The following is a 12534-nucleotide window of genomic DNA, read 5'->3' as shown; positions in this document are numbered from 1 at the left end:
GGTAACAAACTTTTACGGGAGTTTGGGCAACCTAGCTCAACGCCGCCGTTGGTTCAGAGGCGATTTGTCTGTGCCGTCGGAGAATCACTCCCCTCCCTCGCCCCGGCGTCGGAGCAGGCGTGCTCGGCCCCCGCAGACGCTGAGCATCCAGGGCCACGTGGCTGCTCGCGCTCCGTCGATGGAGCGGCTGGGCCCCAAGCGAGCCTCGGCGGAGTCGATTGGGGCGTGCTCGCTGGACGCGGAGGCGAGCGAGTCCTCCGCCCCCGAGGCGCGGCGCATGGCCAAGGAGGCGTCGGAGGTCACCCTGCGCAGCATGGTCATGTCCACGCGGGAGAGCTTGTTCGTGGCTCGCGGGTCAGTGGACTCGGGGAGGCCGCCCGACGGCTTTGTCGGCACGGGATTCCTCTATATGTGTGTCCACACTTTCACACCTCTGCACCGCTAATCCACTCCTGTATCGGGCATGCGTAGCAGCACCATCGCCGCGCACGACTCTGGCTTGTTCTGTGCATACTGTCAACCCCCCTTAATGCCACCCTTCTGCCAAACGCCTTTGTGGAACCGAAGTTTCACGTTGGCTGCCAAAGTGCGAGATACCGGACTCATGCTCGTAGTCGTAAAGCCTGTTTGCCAGATTGACCCGTTCGCTTTGTAACCATTTTTTTGAAGAATGGGAGTGGTTGCACTAAATGGTGGTTGACTGTGCATACTTGTCCGTATGCTCTCCTGATTGGATGTTTTTAGCTCTTAAAGTTGTCGTTGTTTGCTCCGCATGCATTTGAAAGCACTGCCTGCTGACCTAGGAGCTTCACCTTTTGTGGATGTCTATGTGTAGTATTTGCGTTATCGATTGTAGAAGGCTTGCAAATGGGGCCTGCTGTTGTTTGAGATGTTTAGGTGGAATGGGTGAAACTGATCTAACTATATTGGTGCACGTTGCAAATGTGGTGGCGTCTCTTCTTTGTGTTTGGTGGGTGTCATGGTGTGTGGCTAGTTTGGTGTGAGTAACCAAATGGTATTGGAAGCATGGGAAAACCTTGCTAAGGGAAATCATCTCTACTCATGTGTTACGCAAATTTTTCTAGATATTACTGTTGTTTTTGTGGCTATAAATTGTTTGGACTTAAGCACTGTAGACTATAGCAGTAACAATAAATGGGATTATTACTTGAGATTTTCCTTTATAACTTTGATTCCCCATTGGCCTTAAACTTCAAACATTTTTTTCAATGTTTTTGTTGCTTCTTAATGAAAACCATGTAAAAATTGTCTACAGCTTTGTGTCCTATATGCATTGTCAGCTCAAGAAAAATGCAAGTTTTATTCAGAATTCATACACTAAATAATGTGATTCTTGCAAGATTCAGCTGAGAGAGAAAATTACCATACTTTGTGCATAAAAATTTGTACATTTTGTTAAAATAACAAATAACTGATGTTAAATGCACATGCAAGTAGTATATGTTAATTAACCCCATAAAGGAGAAAAGTAAAAACGCTCTGTGAGAAATCAGATTTTTATTTTTTAATATGGTTCTTGAGGTGAAGATGAGTATCGTCATAAACTAAAATGCCGATAATGGACATGTAGCGTACCCGCCAGTGATCATTGAAATCCACAGGATGTACGAGGAAACACCCTTTTATTTGAGTGCTGTGAGAAACCAAGGTGACGTCCAGCAAGGCCATCTAGCCTCGAAGTAGCAATGAACTGAACTTTGACAGCTAAAGTTTATTTCAGTTAAATACTTGTCAGGCAGGTTGTGCAAAGATAGAGGTAGTGTCCCTATTTCCTGCTCGTCGTCTTCGAAGCAATCGAGATGCAATGGATTGCATCATTCGGACCTTGAGACGACTTTTCTTCCTGTCTGTTGGGCGGGAGCTAAGCTTGTGCAGACGGGAGGAGCCCAAGCAAACTCCAGGCAGCTCTATATTTTCATAGTTTTTTGTCTCTTACTTCTCATTAATTTTCGCTCATGTAAGTGCCAACAAAGTGTGAAGGCGCAGTACCAGCTGTAATTAAAGGGTTTTTATACTTTTGTGTTTCTGAGATGGTAAAATGTCTTTTTAGAAGCGTGCAGGATTTTCGTGCAGGATATTATCGTGCAGCGTGCAGGATATTATCGACTCCAATTGTTGATGTTTGGTTTGAGCATTTTAAATATTTTCGGTGGAACTCGCATTCACTGAGAAGAAAATCTTGAGCTGATGATGTTTTCTTTATGAGAATTGTTCTCCACCTGCATGGGTGCAGCACTGTAGTCTGCTGCAATTTGCTTCTCGTGAAACTTCACATCACCAGTATTCTAAATTTGAACATCTTCATTCATTTCGGAATTTATTTCATTGAAGTATAGCTGGTCAATTCTAAGAAGTTAGATGGCTCTACATTTTTCCATATAATTTGTGATATATAGGGGCTATATTTGTACCAATGTGCTTTAGATGTGCCTTTTTTGTGGTGCTTTCGCCAATGTCCCTTGGCTTTATACTACAGCATTCGTATAATTCACCAAAGCAAACATTTACGCTTATTCTAGCTGGTCATGCCCATACTTAACTGAACCGTCTAAGCTCGCACTGGCAGCATGGGAGCATGGCATTGCACGTTCTGCTGTGTCGGCCGTGCAGTCCGCCGCCTATTTCCTCGTTGCCGAACGTGCCACCGGCGTCGCTCCCAGTCACGCGCACCATTCCTTCCCACGCAGCACCCCTGAAGGTACCGCAGTGCAGCTGTCCAACGGCTGCTGGAACGTGGGTGGCAACACGGTGGAAGAGTGGTCGAGCAAGGTGGTGGAGCACCGTCCTTCCTACCTGGGCATCAGCTGTGCCATCAACGGCTACACCAGCTACAGCCAGTTCTGCCGCAGCCGCGACAGCAGTCCCGCCCGTCCCAACCATAAGGGCGTGGCCATCGGGCAGTCCCCGAGGGCGGAGCCAATTGTCGAGCTAGCGCCTCCCTGCGAGCAGACGGCGTTCCTCAACGGCTGTGGGAAGACGAGCGCGCCGGCCCCCACTGCCGTGGACGACATGGAGCCAGGCTGGTCCCTCGTACAGCAGAGAATAGCCACCCTGTACGGTTCGGAGGCGGCGGATCGCGTGGCGAGGTCCCGCACGAGGACGGCCAAGAGTCCCGTCAAGTTGGTGGGCCCCAAGCGCAGCCCCTCGTGCCCCGCCCAGGCGGTCCGCGGGAGGTCCAAAAGCCCTCCGGTGTTCCGGCACCTCACCAAGAACTTTAGGGAGCACTTGCGGCTATCGGAAGTGTCGGCATCTCCGGCGGAGAACCTTCCCGGTTACATCGCAAGCCCGGCAAAAGCGGCGTCCGGGCGCGGAGCTGCCGTCTCTCCCGAGAAGAAGCGCGTGGTGCCCATTGTGAGGACGTGCGAAGTGGACGGCGGTGACGGTGCAGGGCTGGAGGGCTTTGCGGGACGGTTCGCCTCTTTCCAGCCGCAGGTCCTCAACGGTGGCGTGTCGAAGATCAACGGAAACCACAAAGTCGCGTCTTCCGGCGAGCCTGAAAAGGGTAAGGTGTCGTTGGCTTATTGGTGTGCGAGTTTCAATTGCTACCTATGGTCTGCCTCCATCACGTGCTCAATGCCTTCTGCTGGAATTTGAATGTGCTTGTGGCAAAGTGTTATCGAAGGCAGAAAGCTTGCACTCAAGGGTTCTTAACCTGTCCCCGACCATAGTATGTCTAGCTGTCCCCCCTTTTTGAACCACGGCCAGACTGGATACGAGCTCACTGTCTTACGGCCTCTCCAGTGACGGACGACAGCACCTACAGTTGCAATACGGCACTGCTCCATTGTTGGCTGGAAGTCCCACCAGGCGGCCAGGAGTGACGCCACAGTGCAGCATAAGGGGTGTCGCTATTATACTCGAGGACGTCTTTCTGTGGCCATGCAGTCAATGCACGGAAGCGCGTGTTTGGGAGCCATTTGGTTAATCTTCCTCGGTTTGTTCACAATCATCTCAGGGAGCTAGCACATCTGCCTTTCGCTTTCTGCTTTTCGGCACAGATGCCGACTGCTTCAAAATAGGTTCTCTTCGGGCTTTCTTGGGTGCAGGCATTCGGTTCTTCGAAGACCCGTCAAACACCATGAGCACGTCTAAAGGGAGTAGCTTCTTTATGCAGTATCTCGGTACAAATTCCCCCGGTTTAAAGTTCCCGCTGCACAAAACCGTAGATTAAGATTTATCCTTCTTAATGAGGTGCTCCCTCAATATCCTTCTTCCATTCGGTGGTTAGCGATTCATTGTTGCGCAGCTGGTGGAAAGACACGCCTGAAGTCTTCGCGGACGTTGGCTTGCTATTCAATACACAACAGTAAAGCATTGAGACACGTCAGGGCGGCGTGTCTCAATGGTTTCAATTTTCACTTCAAGAAGTTAAAATCTTTGGGGCACCCTAACATGCTACTGTCGAGTGTTTGCGAGAGCCTATTGCAGAAACTTTAATAATCACAGAATAAAAAACACTCTAGAACAGATGAACAAAAAAGAGTGCAAGTTGTGCCTTATATGCAGAGGGTATCACACAATTAAAAAATGATGGCTGGTAAGTATGCTATTAATCTCCTCTTTTTGGCTCCTTGCATGCTTTGGCAAGGCATAAAAGCAGGGCACTGGGCATAAAAGTGCTCAATGCGCAAAAAAACGTGTCGTCATGTACACTAACTGCACAAGTGGGGTTATTCACGAAATTCCTTTTAGCTGTGGCCACTTTTACATTGGACAAACGGGTCGGTATTTCAATGAAAGAGCGCACAAGCATAATCTTTCAGTATGAAAAAATTTAGGTGGTCATCTTGCTGGGCAAATTAAACGATCCGGTTGTGAACCGCTTTTGAAATTGACCAAGTTCTTGAAGAGTGCAAAGGACAAGACAGAGAGGGAAATTGTAGAGGTGTTTTTTTTTTTATCAAAAAAGCCGGAAACAAGTGCAACAGCATGCCGTCGGTGTATCTCATTGACAAATAATTATATTTTCTTGATGGTTTTATCTGAGGATAGGCGCATGGTAGACGTATATGTAATCTTAATGTATAACTATTGTTGTTTTTTATGTCCGCAGGCGATGGTACATATTGCACGGCCGAATGATGCGATAAACTTACCGTAATATGCCGAGAGATCGCCCACCTAAAAGCGAAAGCAAATCAGGTGAAAATAAGGAGTAAGCTAACTTTTGATGCAAGATAAAAAAAAAAAAATCTTTAAAAATTTTAGTTTTAGATTTTGTGACCTGCGAAACCTGTAATTACAGGGAGGGTCGATGAACCAAAGTTGACTGTCCTTGTCAGTCAGCAATGTTTGCTTATCTCCTGCTGTTGCTAAGTAACAGCATTTCTGCCGAAGCCACCATTGGCCAGACCCTGCAATTACTAGAGGTGGGTGGGCTATCTTTCAGTGTTTTTGAAAAAAAATGGCAAATCAGCAAATCGTGCCGAAAATAGGGGGCGGGTTATCTTTCGATGGTGTGGGGCACCCCTCGAGCTATTACGGTAGTTAGAAGTCAGCACCAGTCCTGTCGTATGTGTGCAATCTTTTGCCCTGTCCAGTTCGCGCTATTTTAATTGTGTCTAATACGAACCAACTAGCCCAATCAAAAGTTGTGTTATAGCCAGTTGAGTATATAAATGATAAATTGGAAAGCTATTTTATTCATTTTCGTTCCCTAACTGGAACCCAATTTTAAAGTAATAAAAAAAATCTCCAACCTATCTTTTGCTAACCGGTTCTTTAGCTAACCATCTGGAGAACTGGCAATGAAATATTTCATGAATGTTACAAGCAGTGCTATGGTAGATATTCTTTGTTCTCTCATTTGACCGGAAGTCTGCGGGGACGTAAATTGCCATCAACGCCTCTGTCCAGAGTATAGTATATGTTCCATTCCTGGACAGCTAAAATGGCACAAAATTGTAGAAAATACTATTTGATCGTAATTTATATCTTTACAGGGAGTAAAATTACAACAAGAGTAAGTGGGGAAAAAATTATTTCTTTTTAAAAAGTGAGATAGGCAGATTCATATATTTGATTTCAAATTTTTCTGATGTAATTCAGATTTATGATTTAAATCTTTTTATCTCAAGTCGCAAAGAATCCACAAGAGTACATTCTTTGTCACTAGATGTATTTTTATATTGATTCTTAAATCCACTCGATCACTGAGTGCAGTTGGAAGAGAAATTAACTGTAGATTTGATGTTATCATAAAGTACAGCTTAATTATGAACTTTTTAATTCTTGGTGTGAGCCGTGCCATACCAGAACAAAAGCAGCTTGATTTTTCAGTCACTAAAAATGCTTTATTTGTTGTATTATATTGGCTAATCACAAGATAATCAAGTTATTTAAGTTCACACATATCAAAGCCTTGTTCAGCAGCCTCCACACATTTTTTTTTTTATCAGTTCTCTTAAAAGCTTTTAGTCAACTTGTTTTCCGTCAGCTTCGTGTACACAGTGCCACTGTTGCCATTGCAGCTGTGGCCAGCTCCAGACGGAATATTAATTAAGGATCTGAGCGGCACCAGAAGTGGAAGGCAAAAACAAACAGAGGAGTTGTTCAACGACATAAAATTGTGGCCTTCAAACTCGAGCACAGTTTGCGAGTCAGTTTCCCATCCTATCTGCAGTGAGCTTATCTTCTAGTCTTAAAGCGCCCAAGACGGTGGTATCATCTCCAAAAGAGATGGCAAGCTCATGGGAGACAAAACGGATATACTGGCCGATGCAAGCTCAACCTGCGACATGCAGCTCGGTCTGTCTGCCTCTGTTTCCATCTCTCTCTCGGCTGGTCTGTGTGCACGTGCGGGCGTACATGCTTTTCTTTCTTTTTTTTGCAATCTGATATGCTTGCAATAGCATACCTTGTAACTGACGAACAAAGTGGAAGGTAGAAAGTAAGCTCAATGCATCAGTTAGCTTAGAAGAGCATCGCCTTTTGCTCGTGTTCATCCTGATATAAATATTCTTTGCTTGACGATTCTCTAATTTAAATACAAAATAAGTGCACTGGAAAGCATCAAATGATTAGCAAATGTTAAAGAAAAGATATTTTTGGCATTAGTTTTCTAGGAAATGTTTGATTTAAATCATCATAGTAAAAGTGTTGCAATTTCAATTGTGGTTTAAATCACAATTTAAATCATCTCAGTTTTTTTTTTATCCACTCTGATACCCCACATAAATATTGTACAACCCTTCTTGTATTTTGTTTGCTTCTGAGACATGCTCAGCCTCTGTTTGCCTGATGCTAGCCTGACTGTTAAGTGTAGATGAGCTCACCAACATTCATCTAAGGAAGCTTATTTGAATGAATGACCCTTGTGGGTTTGTGTAACCCTAGAAGAAGAAAAAAATTTCCTGCTTTAGTTCCTGTTGCCAACTGAAGTCAATATCTTTGACATTGTGTCGGAAACTAATAAAAACATTATGGTCCAAGGTGCAACTAGAGAATATCTAGGATTTAATTTTCATGTTACCTGTTATGTTTTAGTTTGCTAATTAATAAATTTTAGGCTCTAGTTTTATGTAGACTTTGGGTTATTTGTTTTTGATCCCTCGCATATAGGAATGCATTCTAAAGAAATACCTTTGGTGTATTGTAAACGGCTTTATTTTCGTGGGCTCGATATCTTGCAAATTTTGCAAAGTGTGGGTTTCTGGAATATTGTGCGGGCACAAAATTTTGAAATTGTTTTGCGGTAGGGGCTTCTCCCGCTTTTCTTAAGCTGCAACAGACTATGGCCTGGTGTTGTTCGTAGCGTTGACCGAGGCTTAATCCACATGTCTGATCCCTCCTCTCTGTGTTCAGGCAGGACCACAGAACCCGAAGTTCAGGTGGCAAGGCCGGCACAGGTGTGTCCACGAGCCCTGTCTTCTTCGGACCTGCCCCAGCGGGAGGGGCACACGTTCCTGGCCACCATGGCCAGCACTCAGGAGGCCCTGGAGACGCGCATCCGATGGACCCAAGAGTACTTGGACCAGGAGGGCCTCTCGGAGGACGTCAAGGGCAGGATACGCTCGGCTGTGGGCAAGGCCAACCTGCTCATCGCGCAGAAGTTTCAGCAATTCAGGGAGCTCTGCCTCAAGAACATTGTGAGTGACGGACGTCTGGCCTCTGTCGCAGAACACGGAGATTGTCTAGAAGGAAGCTTTCCGTGTCCCAGTGGCTGCAGGTGTAATTTGCTTAGGTTGCGTGTTAAGGGGGGACACTACCCAGAATGCAAAAATATTCCAAAAGCCGGGAATCATAATGATCAAAAAAACTGCTCCGACTTTACTCAACAAGATTAACAATTTAATCAAACGTTTCGTCTCCCATGCAGGAAACATCGTCAGTGAAACCTACAAGCAGGAATGAGAGAAAAAACTTCAACAGTCCTATTTAAGCAAGTCCGCGTACACATCGGGGAGGGGGCCGCGGTTCGAGTTGCAAGCTGATGAGTCACTTCGGATGAACCATGATTTCACGAACCTGCGTGGACCCCACCTTTGTTCGCGCGCCAGAGTGGACGCATTCTCAAAGTCGAAACAGTGACCCGTATTCCAACAATGGTCTACGAGTTCCGTCTTCGCTCTTGTCGCATGCGTGGCCTTCGCCACGTCCCTTTTGTGTTCGTTTATTGTTGTTGGAATACGGGTCACTGTTTCGACTTTGAGAATGCGTCCACTCTGGCGCGCGAACAAAGGTGGGGTCCACGCAGGTTCGTGGAATCATGGTTCATCCGAAGTGACTCATCAGCTTGCAACTCGAACCGCGGCCCCCTCCCCGATGTGTACGCGGACTTGCTTAAATAGGACTGTTGAAGTTTTTTCTCTCATTCCTGCTTGTAGGTTTCACTGACGATGTTTCCTGCATGGGAGACGAAACGTTTGATTAAATTGTTAATCTTGTTGAGTAAAGTCGGAGCAGTTTTTTTGATCACTACTCAGAAAAAACAATTTCTGCAAAAAAAAGTTGATTTTGAAAAATGTCATATTTACATCCACCAACATCTAGAGAGTGTATTCCCAGGAAGTTTCATTAGTTTACACTGCATAGTTAATTTTTTATAAATTATTTTCGGTCCACCAATGCTAAAGAAAAGGTAGAGAGGTTGGAGCACTTTGAACGCATTTTTCTCCATTCCACTTTTTGGCATAAATTTCACTTTAGGAAAACTATTGTTTTGTTATTACGCAACTTGGACTAATTTTTATGAAAGTTATCTTCCCCTTAAAATTTCAAGCCAGAAACAATGAGCTTGTATTTTTTATTTTTGTCATTTGTCATGCTCAAGAACTAAAAGTTTGGACAAAGGATGGAAATCTAAAAAACTGTATTTGTGTTTATGTGGCTTTTTTGTCATAAAAGATGTTATAACATCGAAATATAGCTCCATAGTTATCTGCTCTGAACTGTCCTAATGGAATGTAACACATGAAAACAACAAATTTATAAGCAATTTCAAAACGATAGTTTTCCTAAGCAGACATGCCCCCTTTCGTCTTTGAATGTTTGCAATTTTTTTTGTTCTTCACCCAGGTTAACAAAAATTGGCAGAAATGTTCTCAACATCAACAGAAACAAGCCCTGTAAATATAATTTAAATCAGACAAGTGGTTCAAAAATTTACTTTTTTGGGTAGTGTCCCTCCTTAAATCAACAGAGGACATTGGGCATTCTGCAGTGAAACATTAGGGACTACCCAAAGTTCTTTAATTGAAAACTGATCCCTATTACCTGACCACTACATCACAGTAAGCCTCAGTGACGTGGACATGTCAGCCAAAATCTAAATCCCCCCCCCCCTGCCCAAGTGGGGATTCATGGGCCAGCTGTCCTGGTAACCTGCTTGAAAGCTATTGAAGCTGCTGTGTTGTGATGTTCTGATAATTCAAAAAGTTTGTCGCTTGGAAGTATACAATTGACAGTATACCGACTTGTTAGGAGAAACATGAAAGAGTAAACCATAAACTTGGGCCAGTGTTTAATAACACTTGCTGTAAATTACTTATGTAATTTTTGTGGGGATGTAATCTCTGTGAATTTCACGACCTGAATAGTACCTATCTCGAAAAACGGATACCGCAAAAATGTTTTCCTATGTTAACAAATATGCCTATAGCATACCATTCCGATCCATGAAATTTCGTGACCGCGAAATATTCTAAAAAACCACACTTCACCGAATTCGCCAAATATTGAGCCCGAAAAATTTGTCTTTTAGAGTTACCATGAACTCCCAATGGTGCCAGTACCCACCTGGTGCCTTGACTGTAAATGATGCTCTGCGACTTAAAGCTTATTGCTGTTCATAGACCTTAGTTGTTCATCTACGCAGCTTAGAATAAGGTTGAGCCAGCATTGCGTGTAGATCTCACAAGCCATTTATGTAAGTTTTTGCTTTCAGTTTAAGAAGGTGCAGGAAACTCCTGGTTAAAGCATAAAATACATGCTAAGACCTATACTACATGAGAAAGCCACTATTTTGGGATTGCGGCTTTTACAGTGCTGTTGTAACATTAGTGTTTGAACTGTTAACCATTTTTACGGGCGAAGCTCCTTAGGGCCTTGTCCATCCGTCCGGCGTCCGTGCTCACATCGATTGCATTGCCTCCAAGATCGGCCCACTTTTAAAAAAAACAAAAAAAACAATGTCTGCCCGCACAGGGGTTCAAACTGAGGACTGCTTGCTTACGAGGCAGATGTCTTAACCACTAAGCTACACTCCAACATTGCATGTAGCCGCTCAACGTCTACAGGAGAGGGCGCTGCGGTCAAATGCGTATATAATCGCTTTAAACTTTGCATGCATTGGCTCAACGTTTATAGACGAGAGGGCACTGCAATCAAATGCTCAACTGCGTATATAACCACGGTCCATACTACACATTCTCTTTCTGACATGGACCATTGACTTAAGCGATGGAGATGTGTTCCCGCGGCTTCTAGCGGATCCAAGCTGATCCGCCAGAAGAACCGCTGGCTCTGCATTTCGCCGACCATAAAGCAGTGATAAGAAGTCGAAACGCAACCGGAACTCAGCACTACCTATGAACAATAAAAAAAAATCAGCACCATCAGCACCACCAGAGCTTCGCCCCAATCAACATCATTCACCACGTGGAGATGTGGCCTCTTTTTTTATGGGAGCTCAGTTTGTGATGCTGACACAATCATCTTGTCTTATTTTGACCACAAGTAAGACACCCTTGTAAGAAACCTAAGTTGTCTAGCTGCTGATCCTTCTCGTTATGTATGCATAGCTAAAACACTTATTTTGAGACATGCTGCACTCACTTTAGTAGCTGGCTTGATCTCTAACGTGGTGCTATAATCCTGTTCAGGAGCCCAAACCTGATGACCCATTTCCAACCACTGGCTCGGACCTCGCCGGATTTTGGGACATGGTGATGCTGCAAGTTGAAAATGTGCACGGTGTGTTTGACGATCTGCACAGCCTGAAGGCGAACAACTGGCAGGAGCCTGCAAAGATTGTGAGTATCTTGTGTGCACATTGTTGGACCGGGCTTGGATTAAAGCTGAACCAAATAGCTTGCTTTCGAAGGGAAGGCCACATTGAAATAAGGGGAGTGCCTTCCCCCACCTCAGGAGTGTGGGTGGGATGTAAAAGGGACCAGGAAATTAATTGTGGCAGTGTGCTTTGATATTTCATGTGCCCAGCTCAGTGCAAGTCGATTACAGAAGTGGTACAAATTTACGAGACATACCGTAATATCAATATCTCGAGAGACAGCCCACCTAAAATCGAGAGGAAATTGAGTGATAATAAGGAGTGGGCTAACTCTCCGCATCTAATCGAGAGAAGTTGAAAAAATGCTATTTTCAGATCATGCGTCCCTACCAAACTTGTTATCGCGGCAAGGGGCAACAAAGCAAAGATGACTATACTTCCCAGTCGGCAATGTTTGCTGACATCCCGCCATAGCTAACTAGACGCATTTATGCCAAGGTCGTCGTTGATCAGAACACTACGATTACTGGCAGTGGGCTATCTTTCGGTGTTTAAGAGAAAATAGCGAATCGAGCCAGCTTACCTTTCAGGGTTGGGGCATCTCTCGGGATTTTACGGTGAGTGGCAGAAATGATTATGGGCATTATGATGCTACCGTACTTCATCTCGCCTTAACTTGGCAAATGGCAAAGGCTACGGCCCCAACGAGCCAATCAGCGCGTCGGTGAAAGACTGTACTCTATCTCATTAGTGGCGTGCAGTGTCATCAAAGCTGCCAATGGGAGAGAGAGAGGAAAGCCACTTTTGTATGAATTTTGAATGGGGCTAGTTTTTTATGGGGACAAGGGCGATGTCTGGCATGCACAAAAGAGGGTCCAGTTCTTCCTTTCCTGCCTCTCCAACTGCTCGGGCTATTCCCCCGTACTCTTCTTAGGGCTGTCGCACGCTACCCCTCTGTCGCTCAGATCGGCTAGGGGGGCCGTAGCCTTTGCTCTTTGCCAAGTTGCAACAAAACGAAGGACAGTGATTGAGTTTAGATGGACAAGGCCTAGAAAAGTGATGTT

At 44.9% G+C, this 12534-nt stretch overlaps 1 protein-coding gene across 5 annotated transcripts in view; it reads left to right on the top strand.

Annotated features, from left to right (window-relative positions):
* The window catches only part of LOC8023940, a 74559-nt gene that overhangs the window by 54807 nt on the left and 7218 nt on the right, over nucleotides 1-12534 (top strand). For 2 of the 5 annotated variants that reach the window (XM_040210621.2, XM_029966337.4), the window contains exons 3-6: nucleotides 118-411; nucleotides 2709-3523; nucleotides 7825-8108; nucleotides 11343-11492. In XM_040210621.2, the coding sequence (XP_040066555.2) occupies nucleotides 118-411; nucleotides 2709-3523; nucleotides 7825-8108; nucleotides 11343-11492 (1543 nt within the window). The remainder of the gene's footprint in view (nucleotides 1-117; nucleotides 412-2708; nucleotides 3524-7824; nucleotides 8109-11342; nucleotides 11493-12534) is intronic. The other 3 variants (XM_029966334.3, XM_040500987.2, XM_029966335.4) reach the window with 2 other exon arrangements.

This window comes from Ixodes scapularis, unplaced genomic scaffold (genome assembly GCF_016920785.2).
Source record: "Ixodes scapularis isolate PalLabHiFi unplaced genomic scaffold, ASM1692078v2 PGA_scaffold0__279_contigs__length_252992795, whole genome shotgun sequence".
NCBI classification, from domain to species: domain Eukaryota; kingdom Metazoa; phylum Arthropoda; class Arachnida; order Ixodida; family Ixodidae; genus Ixodes; species Ixodes scapularis.
The sequence above is the reverse complement of the archived record's forward strand: the minus strand, read 5'-3'. Positions and strand labels throughout refer to the sequence as shown.